Source organism: Lissotriton vulgaris, chromosome 2_1, assembly GCF_964263255.1.
Source record: "Lissotriton vulgaris chromosome 2_1, aLisVul1.2, whole genome shotgun sequence".
NCBI classification, from domain to species: domain Eukaryota; kingdom Metazoa; phylum Chordata; class Amphibia; order Caudata; family Salamandridae; genus Lissotriton; species Lissotriton vulgaris.
The window spans coordinates 1,236,338,415-1,236,361,346 of record NC_141687.1 but is presented as its reverse complement, the minus strand read 5'-3'; the positions used below and the strand labels follow the sequence as shown (position 1 = coordinate 1,236,361,346).

General features: G+C 41.6%; 1 protein-coding gene across 1 annotated transcript in view; it reads right to left on the bottom strand.

The window, feature by feature from the left end:
• LOC147732424 (uncharacterized) overlaps nt 1–22,932 on the bottom strand; it is a 2,559,122-nt gene that overhangs the window by 1,593,265 nt on the left and 942,925 nt on the right. Inside the window, exons 40-44 of the mRNA XM_086954262.1 lie at nt 21,787–21,903; nt 19,966–20,115; nt 14,665–14,817; nt 13,949–14,164; nt 2,721–2,786 (exon numbers count right to left, since the gene is read on the bottom strand). Coding sequence (XP_086810388.1) covers nt 2,721–2,786; nt 13,949–14,164; nt 14,665–14,817; nt 19,966–20,115; nt 21,787–21,903 — 702 coding nt within the window. The remainder of the gene's footprint in view (nt 1–2,720; nt 2,787–13,948; nt 14,165–14,664; nt 14,818–19,965; nt 20,116–21,786; nt 21,904–22,932) is intronic.

The window sequence follows — 22,932 nt, the reverse complement described above, 5'->3', positions numbered from 1 at the left end:
TAATGGGGACAACTCCCACACTCGCCATGCTGCCATGGCTAAAGGGCAGGTGCTTCTAGCTTAACTGAAGCCACATGCCCATGCTTAGCAGCCTCGCCCAGACATTTTGGAGCTAAACTATGGCAGCAGTTGAATGGTGTCAATCCGGTTCACACATGTATGCATGTATTCCCCTGAATCCACATGTTCTTATTGTTTGTCTCGTCCGAACATGTAGCTATGTAGCTGTGCTCTAATACTGTATCCTTTGTAACAATGTAACTTGCAATTATGATCTGCTACTCATGTAAAGCGCTCTGATGCATCCGGTTCTAGCCAGCGCTATATAAAACCATTCAAGTATAAAACCTTTCAAATATAAAACCTTTCCAAAAAGTATGTCTACTTTGGATCCGACACAGGGGGCCCTGCTGTTTTCGGCTGGGTATGACCCGTTGCCTGCCCACCCTTACGGCCTATAGAAATTGTGCAAAACTCACACTCCCTACACTGCTGAGGGAGCCTACAGCATTTCAAAACATTCCTATCAAATTTCCATACCCGACTGATTGTGGATATGTTCCCCCAATAGTATCTTGGCGCTGACCAACATGGTTATTGTTGCCCAATTCAATGTTACAGTGTCATTGACCTCTGAAGGATGCAGTGCTGAGTCCCTGCAGTGCCCCCGGACCTCATTGCTTTCACACGTTAAGTGCTTGAATGGGGAACCATGCCAGGCAGACATCATTTCATTTCGCACCCCATATTCCTCCTGCCTTGCTGCCAATCATACATCACAAATTAACCCTGACACTTGTGCAGTTATCTGCCCGGGATCCCGTCAGGCAGCCACTTTGTTTTATAACACCCATTGCTCCTGCCATGCTGCCAATCATAAGATCACAACTACTAACCCTGACCCTTTGGCAACTATATGGCAGGGTTCCCGACATGCGGCCACTTAGATTTAGACCACACGTTGCTCCTGCTGCCAATCTACTAACCCTCACAGTTGTGCCAGTGTGACACTACAAGCTAATCCAGGTCCCCAAAATTGTCCGAATGCTAAAGATCCCACCTCAACAATGGCCCCTACATGAACCTTGTGTGCCCAATGCTTGAGCCACTCGGCAGCCACACTGTCCAAAATTCCCTGTTGATGATCTGCTCACACAATCGGGCAGCTAATAGCTAAATGCAGCAACAATTCCACCACCATCTGAGATGGGTGGGGTTGCGTGGCCGGGCAGGTAACTTTCAGTGTGGGGCAGGCGGGTTAACTCAAGGCCCGAGGGCCAGACCGACCGCGAGGAGGTACGGTGATTGTGGCCGGGCGCCGTCATGCCATCTGGCGAGTTGAGTGAGTGGTGTCTGGCCTGGCATTAGGGACGGCGGTGCGCGATTACACTCCTGCACGCCGTCACGGAAGGTCCTGGGCAGAGGTTTTCGTGAGGCTATGAGGGCTGGATTATTCACTAGCTGGTTTCGGAGGGGAATTTATCAGCCAGGGGGCTTTGTGGGGTGCGCTAATCCAGCCCCCCACCATATGGGCAGTTTGTGTAATTAGGATTATTCACTAAGGGGTTGCATCATGGGGGAATTGACATTGCACAACCTCTTTCCATTTATTTATTTATTTATTTATTTATTAAATTAAACACACACTCTCACCCAGATCAACACACATTGATACGTTTTTACAAAAGTGGAATTTGGCTATTTATTGTATGTAGATCGTAAAATTCCTGGGAGGTCTGACCGTTCGAGGTGGAGGGAAAGTAAATTGTTGGCACGGTTCAATGCATCAGCCAACTGCCCCTTTCACTAAGAAAGTGAGTATATAAGTATTTTGCCTGCACTGACCTTCAAGCACCTGCTACCACAACTATACAGTAAAAGTGCATAATTGTATAAATTTTGTGGTGCTGGCACAATCATATGTGGATCAGTGCTGTGAAGACCGGCCAGCGCCTATTGCTTAATTTCAAAGGACTCGTTCTGCCAGTCTAAGTAAACACCCTTTGAAGTGAGCTCTGTCCCTTAATAAAGAAAGACGGCCCAGTAGCATTCTAGCCACACTACAATGTAATGCTGGTAGGAACAATTTTTCAAATTCCACGAGGCACTGGTAAATTAGTATTAGGAAAACAATTTCATTTTCAGACAGCCATATCAGCATTATTATTTATAGCAAAAAATATCTGCCTCTTAGGCACAAGGTTACTGCAGTGTAAAGAAGATGTATTTATCCAGAAATGATTGCAAGCAGAAGCAGGATATAATCCAAAGGAAGTTTTATTCCAAATATAAATCAGCATCTACACGGGAATGCTACAGCCTTCCAGAAAGTCCAACAGCTTAATAACATTAACAGCAGCTGTGGCTCTAACTGAAAGATACCTCACAGGGATGCATCTTCAAACATAAACATGTTTGAAGATACACTCCTCTGCGAGGAATCAGCTGGTGAAACAATAGAGCGTGCCAGCTGGTTGAATAAAGTAGCATGCAACAGAATGTAAATAAATACAAAACATAGAAGAAAAACTATACCTTACCTCATCCCCCTTCCTATAACATTAACAAAATTTGAAAAAGTATAAAGTTAACTTATGACATATAAAAATCTCTAAACCTTGAAGGAACAGAACAATTACGATGAGTCCTAGGAGGTATACACATTTCATTTGTAGAAGAGCTACTCTGAACAGTAACAGGAGTAGAATGCAAATCCGTACCTTCAGATGAAGTAGAAGGGAAAACAGGAAAAGAAACATTGCACAAAACATTGTCAGAAGGGGATCCTAGAGGAAAATGTGAATATTCATGAAGAGCAGAATCAGATTTGTGTAATAGAATTCTTTTAGCTTGATCAAAGGAAATTTTCACAATAGCTCTCTTATTCCACCACCCTGTCCCTTAAAGGAAGACTGAACCTTTAGAAACGTTTACAACCTGAATGGGAGATGAAAACTTAGACATACCCTTTTTAAGCTTATTTGGATTCTTGAACAAAACCCAATCCCCAACCTGAAAGTCTTTTATTACAAAACGAGAAGCATCAAAATATTTATTTTGCAAATTCTGATTTTTTAAAACATTCTCCTGCCAAGTGTTTTTATTCTGACATGAAATACAAGAAGAAGTGTCTTTCCTCAAATCCTTTAACCAATTGGGGCAAATTACACCATTAGGGTTCCTTTTTTTTAAAAGTCTAAAGGGCGAAATACCTGTTGTCGAATGTGGAGTGATCAAATATGACCATACTTTCTTTCTTAAAAAATCTTCAACTGGAAAATTGCTTGCTAAAACTGTCTGAACACCCTCCTTTAAAAACCTATTCATCCTTTCGATAAGGCCGTTGGAAGTAGGAGAATAGAGGGCCACCCTTAAATGCTTGATGTCATGCTTTTTGAAGTACTCTTGCGTGGACAGGGAACAAAAATGTGAGCCATTATCAGTGACTATTTCTCTTGGAAAGCCCTCTGTAAAAAACACTCTGTCCAAAAATGTAATAACAGCAGAAGAAGTGGGTAATTGACAAAAATCCAAATCCACCCATTTGCAGTGGTAATCAATCAAAGCCACTATAAAGCGTTCATTACTTGGCAGCAAATCAAACGGACCAGCAAAGTCTAGTGCAATTTTTGACCATGCTTCTTGTGGAATAGTTACAGGGTGAAGAGGAAGTTTATTAATCCTCCAGTGTTTATCTGACAATAAACAAAAATCACATTTATCTATGAAAAAGGTAACATCCTTGTCTAAGGCGGGCCACCAGAAATACTCTTTAAGCTTCCTAGACGTGCTACCTATACCCAAATGACCTTCATGTGCACATTCCACCAACTTTATGCGAGTAGAAGAAGGTGGAATACACTGGTCTCCACGCATCAAAACATCCTTTACAATCGAAAGTTCTTGAGATACTTGGGCATATGACTTAAGTGAAGCCGGTAAAGAACGTTCCCTGGCCACCCATTAATAATCATGGGGTATATTATCAAGGGGGTTTATCCCCGCTTCTTTGGCTTTAAAAGCCAAGAAAGCAGAGATAAAATTATCTCCCTATTACCTAGCTGTCGCTAACACCAGTTAGCGACAGCTAGTAGGAGATAGCGACCATCTTGGGCCCCACTTTGCATGTCAGAGAAATTTATCACTAATGACATGCAAAGTGGGCGTGCCAAGATGTTAGCGACTGGAAACAGTCGCTAACATCGCTATCTCCTATTACCAACTTTTGGAGATATTCACGCTAAGCGTGAATATCTCCAAAAGCTAACACCTGCCCTGAGCAGTTCTTAGCCATGTTATCCAATGGGAGGTGGATAACATGGCTAAGAGCATTAGCTCGGTAATGCATGAATATCGCTGACTTTTCAGCGATATTCATGCATTTCGGCCAATTTTTATCGCTTAGGAGATAAACCTTGATAATAGCAAGGTTCCTAAGTGATAAAAATTGGCGCAGCTCGGCCATAAAAATATTGCCGCTAAGCCAACATAGCGATAATTATCGCTAGTTGTTGGTAATATGCCACCCTGTTTTTCACAGCTTGTAACACCTCATCATCTTTATACGCATTCAACCAACTATCTTGTGTTAAGAATGGAAAATCTTTTCTTGAATCATCAATTGAGGCCACTACGCATTCAACATCTCAAAATTTTGACTCTAAGTAGTTCTCTTGAAGAGGAAGCCTAGACAGACAATCCGCTCTAACATTGAGACCACCAGCAATATGCCGTATGGTGAAATTGAATTCATGTAACCTTGAAAGTAACCGCACAAGACGTGCAGAAGCTTTACCAGTTCCATTACCATTCATCAAGTTAAGTAAAGGTTTGTGATCACTCAGTAGGATGAAGTGTGTTCCCCAAATAAAGCTCTTAAATTTTTCCACAGCCCACGAACAAGCCAATGCTTCTCTTTCAATAGTCGAATAATTCCTCTCTGCAGTGGAAAGGGACCTAGATCCAAAACTATTGTACGCTCACTTGAACCCATATGTTGACACAAAATAGCGCCTAGACCAAGCTGGCTTGCATCAACTGAAATTGTGCACATAACTCCTGGGGTGAAAGATGACAAAGCTGTAGAATTAAGAATTGCCTTCTTAATTGTATTGAAAGATTTATATACAAGTTCAGACCACTCAAACTTAACATTTTTCTTAAGAAGATCCCTTAAAGGTTGCACAATTTGCGAGTACCCTAAAATGAACCTAGAATAGTACTCTGTCATACCTAGGAAAGATCTTAATGTATCTTTATTAACCGGTACTGGGACATCAGATATAGCCTTTGTAAGGGAAAATGTAGGTTTTATGCCACTTGAAGAGATGCAGTGACCAAGGTAATCCACTTCAGTTTTAAAAAACTTACATTTTTCCTTACTTAAAGTGATACCTATATTCTTAAAACGTGAAAGGACTTCTTTCAAAGATTTAACATGCTCCTCAACATTCTTTGAAATGATCAAAACGTCATCTTGATAAGCCTGAACGTTATTAATCTTGTCAAGCAGGGAAGTCCATACATTTTTGAAAAACGCTAGCGGCTGATGCCAGCCCAAACGGTAATCTCAGGTACTTGTAAGCACCAAAGGGCGTTATAAATGTAGTTAAATCGGTTGACTGGGACGATAAGGGAATCTGATGGTAAGCGCTGCGCAAATCCAACAGCGTAAATAATTTTGAGCCGTCAATACCTACAAGGAGATTTGGGGAATGGGATGACAATCAACCAGTATATTCTTATTTAATGACCGAAGGTCCGCACAAAGGCGAATACTTGAATCCTTTTTTGGTACAATCACGATCGGACTAACCCATTGTGATGAGTCTGTAGGCTCAATTATTTTATCTGCAACAATATTTTCTAATAACTTCTTTAAATCTTCCCTAACGCTAAGGGGAGTAGATCTCAGTTTATGTGAAACTGGAATTGCGCCAGGTTTCAATTTAATGAGATGTTCAAATTTTTTTATTTTTGCTATTTTTGAATTAAAAACTTCTGGAAACTATTCAATGATGCCATTAACAATGGAGCTACTGTCCTCATCTATCAGTGATATCGCAATATCATTCAATTGAACTGGATTCTTAGAACCTGGGACAAGTTTCAATCTCATTTTAGCCAAATCTTGCCAACCCACAATATATTTTCCCTTAATAGCAACGTAAACTTTTGTATAAGTTTTCCTCCCTAAACAAATTATCTCTGACATGAAATAGCGAAGCATATCAATACTCTTATCTCCGTATGCTTTTGGAATTATGTCAACTTTTGAAAGCTTAGTTGAAGATGCCCACAATTTGTCAAATGTAAGATCCGAAATAATTGTGACAGGTGCGCCTGAATCGGCCATCATGTCAAGTACATGTTTACCAACAAACACTTCACAAGTTGGATCTGTTGCATCTTCATTATCAAGTAAGCTTTCACATGAGTCAATTGCCAAAATCTCTTTTACCTCATTTGAAAGTGAAGGTAATTCTATAGTGTTAATATTCATATGTTGCATACTAGACTCTAAGGGAAGTACATCAAGCCCTGACATAACATCATTCTGTAGAGTAGTGCACACACCAACTGTGAGTGCATCCCTGCATTGGGCACACCTTTAGTTATTCTAAGAAGACTCCATATGAATCACATTGAACGTTGCTTTAGTTTATTTATTTTTCAAAGTTTGAAACCTGTTTCCATTCAATATTATTCCTTCATATTATGGGGCTTATTAGGATAGCAGATTTTCCGCATCCTCTGGGCCGGCGGAAGCCACCGTCGGCCCAGATTATGCGGGAAAATTGCTGCAGACCCACCGCCACATTAGGATGGCTGGTGGGTCCTGGTTTCAGTCCGCTGCTTTTCCGCCGCGGTTGGCTTACAACCGCGGTGGAAAAGCCCTAATATGGAGGCGGTGTCTCTCAGACACCGCCAGCCATATTAGGATAGGTTTCAAAACATACTTTTCCGCGGCGGGTTTTCTGCCGTGGAAAAGCATGTGGAACTTCACTGCAGGGGCCCGTTGCGGGGCCCCTGGGTGAAGGGGGGGTGGGGGGTGCACATGGGGGGTACCTATGGTACCCCCTGCATTTGTATGCAGAGATCGGCAGGCACCGCACGGTGCCTGCCGCTTTCTGCATACAAATGCAATGTATGCATTTTTACCATTGCGGCGGGTGCAGCTTGAAGCTGCACCCGCCGCAATGGTAAAAATAGAGGATGTGACCGCCAGGGTGGCGGTCACATCCTAATTGCACAGGAGGGAACTCCACAGGCCATGCGGAGGTTCCCTCCTACTCTGGGGCGTCCGTCCGCGATCCTAACGGGCCCATATGTGTTCATCAGACAATCCATGTTTTTGATACTTAATACTTCTTCATCAAGTATTTAACCACTCTGATGCATTTCGGGCTTCTTAGCCCTTTGTCAAGGAGGTCTAGAAATGCAAATAAACAATATTGCCCATAATTTCAAAATTCACAAATATAACAATCACAGTATATACATTGAGGTCACATGCAAGAATAGGAGGATGCATTCATACGTTAGTGCCTGGTGAGTGATGTGTGGTCAAGTGCACGGTTCGGTAAGAGTGATGTGCCAAATACAATTGTGTACAGCATTAACAGATATATCATTCTGCACCAAAGGTGAGACATTTTCAACAACAATACTTTTCGAAGAAACAATGCTCCTTTCGATGCTTTTAGCCATGTCAATCACTTCAGCTAACGTTGGATCTCTGCACCTCAAAATTCTTTCTTGAATTTTTTTATGACAACAGCCATAAACGAATTGATCCCTGATGTAGATGTCTAGATCACCACCAAAGTTGCACTCAGAAGACATGTTCCACAAGACTGAGATAAAATCTTCTACACTTTCATCAATGTTTTGCTTTCTTTTCCTAAAATTAAAACGCTCAAGAATGACGTTTGGTTGTTCCAAGAATTTCCTGTTTAGTCTTTGAATTGCGTCTGTATACACATTCCAGACCTCACCTCTCCCTGGAGGTGGAATTGAAGTAGGCAAGTTATCAAATATTTGTCTTCCAGCCCTTCCTAAGTGGCTGTAAAGAAGAGCTAGTTTCCTCTTTGGAGCATATTCCTCTGCATCAACTGCTACTAAATAATTCTCGAAGCTACGAAACCATGTTTTCCATGGCTCTACTGGTTTGCCATTGACAGGTAGGAAATTGTTCAATATAATCAATTGTTGATTATTAGCCATCTTTGAAAATAAGTGTGAATGTAAGCAGACTTAAATTAATACTCTTTTAAACCTTTCTCCTTCAAATGCCTCTTCTTTTCTTTAAAATTGTCTATTATTTTGTACTTACAAATAAAAATATGCTTTCAAATATATGTAGAAAACATGTCTCTTAATATATTTCTTCTCTCTTCAGAGTTAATAAGTTCACAATCTTTAAAACATCAAATGAATGCTTCCTTCTAACTTTATGCACTCTTGTTAAGTCGTAAATCAAAACTTTTACATACCATTCCGTAGTTTGTGTTCTTGTAATGAGATGTAATCTCAAATGAACGCTTGCGCACCGACTTTCAATTGAAATAACAATTTAGACAACTGAAAATGAGCTCGTTGCGTTTTTCCTTTTCAAATCGGCTTCAGGAATGATTGACTTTGTTGCATGATGATGTCATCACGTTCAAATCTCGCGTGGTTTGCCGATTCTGAAGCTCCGTGTAAAATCACAGAAACACTCAAAAATGCATTGTAGGTTGAAATCTCCTCGGTTTTCTTCCTTTTAAAGAGGTAAGAGATAACCACACGTTTCGCTTTAAAACGTGCGCAGTAGAACAAATTAATTTTTAGATTAAGATCCTTTCGACCAGTGTAATGTTCTAAAGATTATGGTGAAGATGCTGAAATTCTTCTTTTTAGAATAAATCCCGTCGCCAAATGTACAGAAGATGTATTTATCCAGAAATGATAGCAAGCAGAAGCAGGATATAATCCAAAGGAAGTTTTATTCCAAATATAAATCAGCATCTACACGGGAGTGCTACCGCCTTCCAGAAAGTCCAACAGCTTAATAACATTAACAGCAGCTGTGGCTCTAACTGAAAGATACCTCTCGAGGGATGCATCTTCAAACATAAACATGTTTGAAGATACACTCCTCTGCGAGGAATCAGCTGGTGGAACAATAGAGCGTGCCAGCTGGTTGAATAATGTAGAGTGCAGCAGAATGTAAATAAATGCAAAACATAGAAGAAAGACTATACCTTACATGCAGACAGTGTGAAATGATGTGTGAAAGTTACCCATTCAATTTATATCAGTGGGAGAATATTAATAACGGTTAAAGCCAACTGAGCTTGATTTGTCAGCGTGCAAATCCGTCCTAATTGAGCATACTAAAGGGGCACGCCTTTGGCTAGGACAGAGTGGTCCTGATGCCGTATACCAAAGTTTATTCCTGGCCACAACCCTCTGTCAAACGGGCTTCGAAAGTGTTTTCTGTGAGCCGAAGGAAACATCCTTTTCAATGAACTGAAGCACTGCCCTTGTGAGGCCGAGGGGAATGTGAAAAGTACCGTGGGCGTCACTTGTCCTCAACAGCCCGCTGACAATACAATCATTTTGTGCAGATATAACTTTGTCATCACCGAGCCACACAAACAACATAAATTATGGTAGCCGGCTGTAGAACTGAATTACGCTGTGCATCTGCCCAACAAACCTAATAGTTTTACCTTGTTGTGTCCACCCCAGGACAGATAGCACGCCAATAACTCACGATGAGTAACTATGAGGAAATCTCAAGAAGCACTGAGGCCAGAGCCTCTACCTTCGCGTTCAAACCAGACGAAGCTGATCGAATCTATGCATTGATTAGGGAAGAAAACGCGCAGGAAACCAATACCCGCTCCAAAGAACAACACATCAAACAACTGATATATCTAAGCAAGAGACGCATCAACCAGCAATTACACGCTAGCACTTTGGTTAAATATCATCGCAACCAACGTATACCAAGGGGCCCAAGGATAGCCCTAAAACCATCGCTCTGCAAAAATTCAAAAAAATTCCAAGAAAGGTGGTATGAAATCCTTAATAAATGTTCTCTGGGCCTGATTCTTTTAATCATCGAGGAACTATCTGGAATACTGGAGGAACTAACTAGTGAAATCACTGAAACATCAACAGAACTATCCAAAATGCTTTCTGAGGAAGAATTAAAAACTATACTCGAGGATATAAAATCGCAAATGGACAAACATACTAATGACATAAACGACAGGAAAATTCGAAAATATAAGAGGGACACCCTTGATTATAGACTTGAAGAGGTCTATACATGGGCCGAAGTTTATGCCCAGAAAAGAAGAAATAGACCATACAATTCACAAACAGAAACCTCCTCATCGGACAGTGAAAGTACTCAAAGAACTAGGAGAACCCAACCTACACACACTAGTCCAGATACTCACCAAGACCAACAACCCACTATCAGCCAAGTAATCGAAACAAGTCCTTTTTTAGAACAGGGCCAAACACAAAAAGGAGACCCCGGAGAGGACAGAACAAAAGAAAAAGAGAAGGACAAAGAACCACCTATCACGAGAAGTGTGACGGGAACCATCAAGGACAAGAAAACAAAGAAGACAACATAGATCAATTAGTCATTAACATCAGCAAATACCAACTTACCAAACATGAAGAACTACTACTACAAAAGGGCACATCATTTGTACCCACGACTAACACAAACAGCCTGGAACTGGAAGTCAGCTTCTTTAAACTCATGCGTAAATTACGTTTACGCCACTTTTTTGACAACGTACTACCTAAACAACCACATCAGCAAGAGGATCAACTACATGGATTAAGACCTTATAGCACATTTCAACCACTGATCAGTCATAAAACACTGGATCTATTTGAAAACAGAGTCAAGCAGGATTTACAAAACATTAAATATGAAAAAAAACACACCAGAAATATCACTCAAAAAGATCTTGATACTCTAAAAAAGATATCCACTAACAATCAGATCAGATGTACAAAAGCAGACAAAGGGGGAGCCCTAGTCATCATGGACCAACGTATGTACGAATCAAAGGTTATGGAACACATCTCAGACACTACCACTTACATGAAATTGGACTATAACCCTACAATTGAATTCATGAAAACCTTGACAAACATCCTTGAGAGAGCATATGAACTGGGCACAATTAATGACAGAACTAAGAATCTCCTCATTAAAGCAAATCCAAAGAGCCCTACCCTCAGAATGGTACCTAAAATTAACAAAAACCTCATGGACCCTCCCATGAGACCAATAGTATCTACATGTGGAAGCATCCACGAACCGATTGGTCAACTCTTGGATAAATATCTCTAACCAGCAGTACAATCTATGAGAACATATACAAAAGACACTACGGATTTCATTTCCAAATTGAATAACTTGAAAATCAACCCAGATGATAAACTGATCCTATGCACCGCGGATGTGCGATCACTATACACCTCTATACCCCACTCCTTAGGTATAGAAGCAATAGAAAAAGCTTGATGGAACTCATGCTTTTCACTTTGTATCAAAGTTATTTTAAATATCAAGATACATGGTACCAACAGCTCGTAGGCATGGCCATGGGCAATTCGGCGGCGCCGGTATACGCCAACATTTTTATGCAACAATATGAAGAAACTCACATTTTTACTAAAACAGAATGGACTGACAATCTACTACTGTTAACACTATATATTGACGACATCTTTATCGTTTGGAAAAACACCAAGGAAAAACTACAAAAACTACTGACTGAATTCAACCAAATTGACGAACGCATACAGCTAACTTGGGAACTATCCGACAATAGTGTAAACTTCCTGGACGTCAAAGTTTCCATTAACCAACAGGGATTTGAGACAGACTTGTTCGTTAAGCCCACAGACAGAAATAACATGCTTCACTACACGAGTTTCCATGAACCAAATCTAAAAAAATATCTCCCTTTTTCGCAAATGGCACGAGCAAAAAGAATCACATCAGATGCCATCAAATCCATACAAAGAATCGAGCAAGCTGCTACCAAATTTCAAAACAGAGGATATCCACATAATATCATTGAAGAATCCAAACACAAAATTCTGAACACAGATAGACAAAAATTATTGCAACCAGGCCCAAAGAAACAACAGACCCGCATAGTGGTAGTCTCTAAATACTCAACAGCTAGCACAAAATTCAAACGGATCATATACCAGCACTGGTCACTACTAAACTTGGAACCTGACTTCAACCAAATCTTTCTGGAACCTCCCCTATTTGCGTTCACCAGAGCACAAAATTTAGGAGAATTGGTCCAATACAAACCAGCAATGATTGTGAAATATACAGGTACCAAACCATGTTTGAATTGCGGGAACTGCAATAGTATTATAAAGGGAAACGTAATCAATCATCCAATGAAGGGTAATACAATTAAACTTCAAGTTAACGCCACATGTGACTCCAGCAATGTTATCTATGCCCTCAAATGCCCCTGCGGGAAACTCTACGTTGGCAAGACGGAACGTAAAATGAAGATCAGACTGACAGAACACAAGTCAAACATCCGATTGAAAAATAGCAAATCTTCCATAGCCACACATTTCCAGGAAGAAAAACATAACATCTCCCAATTAAAATTCATTATACTGGAAACCATCACAAAAACGGAAGGTAGAGACAATACCAAATACCTACTCCAACGAGAAAATACCTGGATCCAAAGACTATCCACACAGAAGCCATTCGGCTTGAATGATAGAATTGAACTCTCTTGTTACCTATAAGTGTTGCAACTGGGGCACTAAAAGGCTTCCTGTGGGAATTTATTATTTCCACTTTACCCTAACTGGAATATTGTTTTATTTAGAATTTAATCATTGTATTTATAGCTGTTGCTTCTTTATTTAGTCATTGTGTTTACACTTGTTGCTTCCCACCCCACCCTTGCCACTACAGACCAACACCGAGGATTATTTCACCCATCGCCATAAATTCCACTTAACCATATTATACCATGACCACTCCTATTCTTCATTCATCTTCTCTTTATTTTATTTCACATTTTCACTTTACCGCCGAACACGATATAGTAACGTTAGACCGCGAGTCTTTGTTCACTGCCTATGAACACGTGATCGCAATATCTGAAGGTGATCAAACGCGGCAGGAAACGCCTCCGTCCTGACCGGCGTATGCGAGCGGAATACTTTTGAACTTCAGGCTACACTAAACAGGTCAGTCCTTGACAAACATTCGAACCTTTAAACAGAACCACCCCGACATCATCATGTTTCTTTACTTATTTATCCTTCTTGCTTTCAGAACTATGCCTCAATAGAATTTCGGCACACGTAAGCATTACAACGAGAATTTTCCTATCTTCCCACGGGTTTGGAATTTCTTAAGGTGACCTCGTAACTTGGCACCCACCCTTCCCCCACACTTCCAGTAGCTTCTCTCCCAAATAGTTTAAAAACCCACCCCACACCGATCATACTACCCCACGCTCATTTCATTCCATTTGATTTTTGTTACAGTACCTTTTCCCCGATGAAGGGGCAGATAATAGCCCCGAAATGCATTGGATGTATACGAGGGACAGTGCCAAAATGTTAAGAAAGGATTAACCAATGAAAATTGTACATCTATGATCAAATAGACTCTTGAACTGTTTTGCTGAATAAATACGAATAGCAATCAACCAAAATTGCGTGAAACCTCTGTGTGTATAGAGGAATACTAGTGTGCACATAAGGATGGGATCAGTGATCCATTGACCTCACAACCTACTCGACCTCTCAATTAGCCATGGTATATTACTTTCAACATTATTTATTAGCAGTAAAATACTATGCAGTGACTAAAATAACGTGCATTCTAGAACAAAATACACAGACATTGCATAAAAGGCTTACTTACCTGTTGGTGTTGACAGACCAGAAGCCTCACAATATTTCCCTGCTGGGCAGCTTTGACAGTCCATGATGCTGTGAAGTCTTAGACTGGGTCCAAAGGTACCAGGTGGGCAGCTGTACTGAGTGGGATGGGAAGTTCCAGGAGGACAGAAGAAGCCTTGAGGACACGGGAAGAGGGCGAAGTCACTGATGGGCCCTAGACTGCCATCACAGTAATACCCTAGGTTAAAGGAGATGGAGAGATGAGAAATGATGGTGGTTGGGGTGAAAGATGTAAGGGAAAATTATTAAAATGATGGAAATGGGGCAGAAAAGAGGAATGAATGTAATTAATTGTCAACTGCCTTCACAAGCTAAAGGTAAAGTGGCTTGTAAGGAAAAGGGAGGTACTGTGACGCACTTGTGCTTTTGAAAGGCTGTGGGCAAACTTAAGCCATAATTAGTATAGTAGAATTTCAAAGGACCTGCCTTTCATTACCTCTCATAATTTGCCCACGAGTCGGTCTACCGGTTCATACATGAATTAAATTAATAACAAGTTCCTCAAACAATAATTTCCTTACACATCAAGTACTAAACTAACTCTTATACAATCAATAGTTTACCTCCGTATCAAAACACAAAGGTATACTTATCTGACATGCCCAAGGACACGTATTTACACCCACACACACACACAAAGCGATCCCACCTCTGAGAACGCCGTGAGCAGTCACACACCTTTTTCACAAATCTGGCAGGATATCTGCTTCTCCTCATTCTGGTAGGAACCCGAAGGACATGGAACTGGCTTGGAGCTTCCAACAGGGCATCTATGTCCCACTGGACAAGGCAAAGAGATATTCAGAATGTGGCCCTCCAAACAGTAATAACCTGCAAAAAGAAAGATCAAGAAAATGGGGCGAGTCAAATTCAATTGTGGCAAGTAAATTCGCACGTCACAATAATCTTAAAATCGAACTATAAGATATTAACGAAACTCAAGGAAATAACCATTGCCATAAAACATTCTGCTTAGAATTCACCATAAAATGATTTCTGCAAAAGGATAATTTACATAAACTTAGCCATGTGGTATGACAAAGAGGATCTAGTAGCAGCCGCCAACACAAAAACGAGTGCTTAATGGGCAAAAACAGCAATCCAGGGGTACACCATTCACTGAGATTTTTTCTGAAATGACCTGAAACGAAGACCTACAGAAATACCGACAAAACAAATGCCAGCCCCAAACTTACACTGCAAATATCCATATAAAGAATATTTGTCGGGTAAAATAAATATGTTTCAATGGTAAAGTTTATGAAAAATAAAATAATATTGCACTTAATCAAATGAGAAGAGACATCTTTGCAGCGAGGCTCTGGTTTCGGCACAATTTACAGATCAGACGATAGAAAAGTCAAATACGTAATTTCCCTTTCCATCAGTTGTTTACCTGCATGTAGTACAATGTTTGTTTCATTCTTGCAGCCAAAGCATAGATTCCATTTGGACTCTCCCTATTCTTCTTCATACTCTTTTCTCGTTCAAGAGCTCTAAGTCTTCCCTCTATATCAATGTCAGAGAGCTATATGCCTGCTCTCCGCAATACTTTATTATATTTGCCAATTTCACAGTTTCAGGAACTCCCTGGTATTCAGCGACTGAGTCTAAGATGGTTATCCTAATATTTCCAATGGGGCCTGTCTAACTTCAAAGATGGCCTTCTTCTTGTGAGATCTCATTTCTCTATATATTTTGCACGGTTTGTTTTTGACCCACGGACCTGCTTGCTGAATGGGCTGGAGGTGGGAGAGGAGGTCATTCTTTTTGTCTTTCTCCTCAACCCAGTTGCTCTTTTATTTATTCCGTTGGTTTACAGTTCCCGAGAGTGCTGAATGGCACCTTACGTCTCGTCTGTGTGCCTCCTGTTCTGCACAGTGACACGGTTGGCACCCCATGCGTTCTCTTCCCTGCCGTGCTTCTCTCTTCCACCATACGGTTTTGGTCCTTGTAGTATTGGGCAATCATAAGAATAAGATGTCTTCAGATGGAGATGTTGAATAAAAGGTTTTTATTCTCCAAGTTGCAAACATATAAGAACCACGACCACCTGTGCCTGCCTGGATGGGTAGCCAGCTATAAACTGACTCTCACCTAGCAACCAAAGTTGAACAATCTAAAACCATGGAATGAACACCACATCATAGGATTCTAATACTATGATGTGGCCAAAGCGATATGCATAGACATAGAAGAAATATAAGCAGTAAACACCAGCCCACTACAGTCCTTTAATGTTTATGCTCTGTAGAACAAGGGAGGTTCCGCTTCCATGTTAGACACTGCAGTATTGAAGAAGGTACTTTTTATTTACTTTCAGCTTCGGTGGGGGTGCTGGAGTTTGGTCACCTCTCCCTTTATTACTGCTGATGAGGCTGAATTGAGGATGTGTACTGAGGAGTATGCAGAGCTAACTACTTGTGGCTTGTTAGCAGCATCATCTGGAGGAGTGCACTGCAGCCGGCTGCTTCCTCAACATACATGACTGCAAAAGTCCTTTGTTGCCAGTTGTCGTGACCTGAGTGCTGGGTAACAAATCACATGGACACCAGCATAGTAAGCAAGCTTCATTCTACTTGCCCTCTCTAATACATTGTTTTACTACTGGGTGAACTTATCTCCAACCCATGCTCTCCTTGTGATGCCCTGCACTGAATGCCCAGTTTCTTCATCCTTTGCCACACTTCCTGTCAGGTTGCAGGGACAGGAAATAATGTCTAGTATTCTGAGTACTCAAGTCCTGCAGAGTCCTAAGTGGCATGACTTGGTAGTGCATGAAACATGCATGAGGTAGAATAAAGACTAAGTAGCTTTAGTACTCTGCACCCTGATGTTGGCTAGCACAGGCAGTTGCCTTCTGAGCAAAACTTTGGGCCTGACACATCATTTTTCATAAACTAAGCACTGTCTATTACAATGACTTCTTATACTTTATGTCTTAGACTCACTGATCTTCTACCTCCTTTAAGCTTCACTATGTATTTCTCCAAAAGCAGCTCCTGGAGGTTTTCCTTTCTCTATTTAAACCTCTCTGCTTTGGTCATCTCCGCCTCTGGTCTATGCTGTCACTGCTATATTGCTGATTTTCTTACTTAGCTTCTCTCGTCCTAAATAGAGTCACCAATTGACTTCCTTTTCCTTCTAAGCTTTTTTGCTGTCTTCACTTTAGCTTCAAGAACATTTGAAATTTCTCAGTACGCCTGCTAACGTCAGTCTTATATTTTATTTCCCTTTGTTCTCCAACACATATCCTCCTTATAATCGTTTACCCTTACCATTCTTTATCTCATCACATTTGAATGGTTCCCTGCAGCCATAGAGTCCAAATCCACAGCATTCATTAAATCCACTGTGAGAGCAACCAAACACTCCCATCTTATCACTGTTGTTGCGTTGATAATTGATCCTCTCTTTATCTGTGTCAACAAGTAGTCCCTCTAGTTTTGTTCATCTTCAGCTCCTCATCTAATTTCACTGCAAGTACTTCCCTTTTCTTTCGGACACCAAATTCACTTGTTACATATAGTGTTCAGATGTTGCTTTGCTCCTTTACCAACTTGCATCCCTTGTAAAATGGCATCTCCTCTTCCTCTGCCAAAATTCTACTTAAACCTTCCCCTCCCATCTACACTCCTTTCAAATTTAAATGTTTCACACATGTTGATTGTCACTTCTTCTACCCAATTCAGATTCAGCTGCAGGCTTAAGAGGGGCATGCTTACAGCTGCCTCTCTTATTGTTACTTCTTATTTTACTTGTATGCTGTTGGCTCTCTATTCATTTTACATTTTATCTTCTATTGACTTTTCTAGGGTTTATCAAAAGTGCTGTAGGTCACACGCGGAATGCTCTCCTTAGTAAATATAGTAATGAATAGCAGGTCTGGTGTAATTTACATTAGTTGGTTATGTGGTTCACTAAGTTGGCACTAAGCATGGGCGGAAAATCCGTTCCGCTCGCGGATTTTGCGGATTTTCAGTAAATTCGCAATCCGCGAGATTCGCGAATTTCCCGCAAAATCCGCGAGCGGAACGGATTGGGTCAAAAGTTCAAGCTGACTTTTGTAACTCTTTTAGAATAGCACCGCCAAGCTGCCAGAGCCATTCTAAAATAGTTACAAAAGTCAGCTTCAACAGGAAGCTCTAATAGATAAAGTAAAGCAGGTGCTCGAGTTGAAGGTCAAATTCAGTTACACAATCATTAATCACCCCAAACTTGGGGTGATTAATGATTGTGTAACTTAATTTGACCTCCAACTCGAGCCCCTGCTTTACTTTATCTATTAGAGCTTCCTGTTGAAGCTCTTTGTAGCTATTTTAGAATGGCGCTGGCAGCTTGCCAGCGCCATTCTAAGTGGGGCTGAGGGCAGAAGGGCACAAAAGTGGGACAGAGGGCAGAAGGGGATAAAAAATGAGTGGGGCAGAGGGCAGAAGGGCACAGAAACGAGTGGTACAGAGGGCAGAAGGGCATAAAAAACGAGAGGGTGGCAGTGATTAACCAGGCAAAAAAAAATCAGCGAACACGCAAAGCGCCCCGCGCACACCCACGAACACGCAAAGTGCCCCGCGAACACCCGCAAACTCGCAAAAATAAAAAAATTTGCACGAATTTGCGAATTTTGCGGATTGCGAATTCGCAAAATTCGCCCATGCTTAGTTGGAACACTCATATGTGTTAATTGGCTGGATCGGTCTTGAGAATGAAACATCACTGGTGATGTTTTTGCCAACACAAAAGCAGACAAGCAAACTGGTGGATATCTTCAAACCTGGAAAACCCTTGTGGGGGGGTGCCCACCTACTTCAGCCTTCTGGCTGGCACCACAGCATGTGGGGACCAGGCCTCCCAGGTGAGATTTGTGGCTTCGCCCAACTCTCACAGGGGATTATGGGAGCTGTTCAGCCCACAGGAAACATGGACTCTTCCTTATTCTGACATCACTGTGCCGCAGTTAGCGAAGGTGACCCTGCCTGTTGCCTGGAATCCTGGCCAGGAGGTATCGGGTATCCTTGGGGCCATGGGGCTGCCTTCCTCTCATTGGGTATTACTGGAATTGTTCATCCTGCATGTGTTCCAAACTCCTCCTCGGTCCAGCGCCCGCCTGCCCCAGGATCTCCCCAGTGGCTGGACCTACATTGAGGTTTGATTCCGCTCCACACCCCAGAGACATGAGAGCCCTCCACAGTATGCAGCCATAATGCCCTGGGAAGGGGCTGTCACACCAGCCCATCGGTATGCCATAGAGGAAATGCACCCTCTGAGGGACAGGTGCACCCTCCCAGGTGACTGTCCTCCTAGCTGTGTAGAATCCTCCGGGACCGCACCTGTTAACCTCTCATGATGGATTTACACTCTCTCTTCAAAGTTCTTCTCAGAGAGAGAGACATACAGAGAAAGAAAGAGGGAGGAAGGGAGAAAGTGCATTTTAGAGGGGAGCAGATGAGTTGCGTTCTGGAATCAGTGAGAATGTGCCTGTGTTAAAAAAGTGGGAACAACCGACTGGAGGGCTGCAGTGATATTGTCCATGTAAATGTGTGATTAGTAATATATATGAAATTGATATGAGAAAATGAGTCACAGCAGATCATCTCCTAATTGTAATGTTGTTTATTCAATACTTCATAAAGACACAGGTTCTCTTCTGCCAGATCAAAACAAATTTGACAAAAAGGCGCCATTATCAGTCGGTAGACCGAATCCAACCACCTTAGCCTAAGTCTTGTAAGGCCAAATCAAAATAGAAGGTATAACCCGGTGCCTCTAGTGCCTAAAGCTCTAAATCTGTTTCACAGGAAGCAAGCTCCACTGTTCATGTGATACCTTCAATGACCCCTAAATAAGCTGTCCTCTTTAAACTTCTGATCCAAGTCTTCTAGAGAAATTCGTCACATCAATCAACCAATGCCAAACTCTGGTCTTCAAAATGCGTCTTCTCTTCTTTACAATCTAAAGAGGAATGGTTTCGTTTTAACTGACCTTCAGGGCACTTTCCACTGGGCATACTCAGGCCGGACTTCTCGCAGTAAAAGCCACCTATGCAGGGCTGGCAAGCGGAAAGACTACTCGCACCAAGGCTGCTAGAGAAGGTTCCAGGTGGGCAAAGAGTAGGGAAATACGATCCCATTGCTGCAAGAAAAGAGCAAGTAAATTACTTACGAGACATTATAAGTGCTCTACTTTAGTGCACTACAACATATTAAAATTAGGAACATGGTGGGAACTGAAAAATGTCTTCCTTAAAATCGGACTGAAACTCATGTTTTTGATTTACGTAAAACTGAAGTATCTTGTGACCTGCATTCAGCTTACTGGCCTAGTCTTATTCGTGAGTTCAATTTATTATAGGTGCCATTGGGGATACGTAGGTGCTGTGGAAAACACCCACTTAAAGTATGTTTATGTTTATGCAATTTTTATACACAACTACCCGGGGGTGTCTCGGCGCTCAGTAAAAATATAGACATGGAGGTCTTGCTTATCATTGCTAAGTAAAATATATATTCATTTAAGCGCATCTTAATAAAAAGAAATACCTCAAAGGTAAGTAGGTATACTTATTATATGGTATGAAGCTTGGGGGAGGGAAGAACACAATATAGAATGAATAGGGCAGGGTTATCTTAATTTCCACAGCTTTATAGCAACGGCAGTTTTCGATAATGCTAAAATCGGATTATTTTCCATTGCTTGGGATAGCAGGGATAAGGATGTTTCTGAAAGGTTACAGGCGAGATAGAAATCACTCAGATTAATCTGTTCAACTTGCTCTGAGTTTGTTTGGAAATACCAGGACAGACGTATTCCTGTCCATACTCCTTCAAACACGTGGCCATAGATTAGGTATGGGCATAAAATTCCACTCCGCTCGTGGAGTTTTTCCTCTCTTGCAGCTCGCCAACGTTAAATTGGCGAGCGTGAGTGAGGAAAACCGCATGCTAGACCACCTCCTGGCAAGATTTCTAAATGTGGGCGGGCGTGGCAAGTCACTACCACTCGCATTAAGAAACCTGCTGCTCGCGTTAAGTAAGCTGTCGTTCGAGTAGAACATTTACTCAAGCGGCAGAAAGAAGCTGTGCCCTCTTGTGTTGCAAGCGATGGCATTTGTGCTGATTTTACAGCACAGAATAAACTCCTGGTGCTAAAAAAACAGTGCGAGCAGCGCAACTTACCTCACTTCGCTGCTTGCTGAACTCCGCGGAGTGCTGCAGAGATTTTTCAGCACTTTGCGGAGTTCACTGTATCAAAACTCTGCAAACTGCCCAAGCCTACCATGGCTCTGGCGAGCATCTTGAAAAAGCAGGAGATGGAAAACATCAGCATGTTGCAGATGTGTGAGGTGCATAAAGAAACTATATTGTACAGAATGCAGGCTTTGTCCATTGTTCGGATAAGTGTAGGCAAACCAAACGTCATTCATTAGGGACTGGGCGAGAATGAGACTCAGCATGAATAATCTCCATCATGTCAGCATGTTTTAAGGCTAATTTACTATTCTTACTCTAGTCCAAGAATGCACTTTCCCAAAATGGTCAAGGAGACGTATCAACTGTTTTAAGTCTGGTCCCTGGACATTCTGGTGGAAGTTAGAAATTCACCTACTATTTTAAAACATTTGCTGAAATGTCATAATTTAGCAATACATGTGGGTGCTGGCATGTCCTGCTGCTGGCGGCATGTGAATACTGCACTGTAACAATCCACTGATGACTTAGCAATGATAAGCAAGACCTCCATGTCTATATTCAGTGTGCCTATCTGTAATGGGCAACAGCAGACTTGCCCTTCAGTTTTACTCACGGCAGACAGCTCCCGCAGGACACAGGTTACCACTGAAACCATCTGTGGGATTTGGGCTGCTGGCTCCTCCGCTGCAGTAAAAGCCGGCGCTGCACTCCCCGGAAGGGGCAGAAAGACCTGGGGTGGAAGAATTTATCAAGACATTAATTACTGGACATGATTTCGAGTGGAATAGCAATGTTGTAAATTATCATAATGTGTTGGTTTTATTTTTTAAGCGAGATAGAGAGGTTTCCATGTACATATTGGAAAATGATAGATCCTGCCTATGTAGTAGCACCTTCTCACTCACAGCTACTCCACCTCCTTTCTACTTAAAAACAACGCTGTGGGCCTTCCTCCCTATTGCTTCCTCCGTGCCCGCCCAGTGTTATTTTGGAAGCACTCATGATAAAAAATGAATTTCAATGAGATGCTCACAGCTATACCAAATAATTAGGGCTAAAAATGGCTAGTCCCAAAGACCATCCAATACACGGCAAAATAGATGAACCCGTAATGTTGCCTATGGGTTAGCTACTACAGAAATGAGCATTGTCCAAGTCAGACGGCCATTACATTTCGACGTTTTGGCAATACCAATGCCTTTTAGCGATGCTGTGAAGCACTGCCAAGAGAAAGAAAGTAATACAAATGGTGCAGTGACGCGGCTGACACTGGTGGCCTCATCTTTTTAACATGACATGTGTATTTGTAAAGTGCACGTTCACCCATACGTATCTTGGTGCTGCATAAAGGATGTTTTTTGTTACCCATCTCAATGGTAGTCATTTTATCGACCTCAGATGGATGAAAGTTGAATACGGCCTAATAGCACACACTACAATAAACAAGAAGTCCAGTCTTCAAGAGTTGTACACAATCTTCAACATTTATGAGTTGCTTTATTCAGGGATCAGCTTTAATCCAAGTTTGGCAATCCAACATTAGTCAACACTTTTTTTTTCTCGCATTCACGATTTCATCAGGGCAGGATATCTGTCTAATTGGTGTCTGTTTAAAGTTACCAATTCAATTGGTGTATCCACTATCAACCCAACAAAGACTTTTGTCGATATCTTCAAATTGTTGAAAAGAAGTTCTCAATTCATATATGAGCTCCGTGAGTTCAATTAAGTAGCACTCCAAGCTTAAATTCCCGAGTAG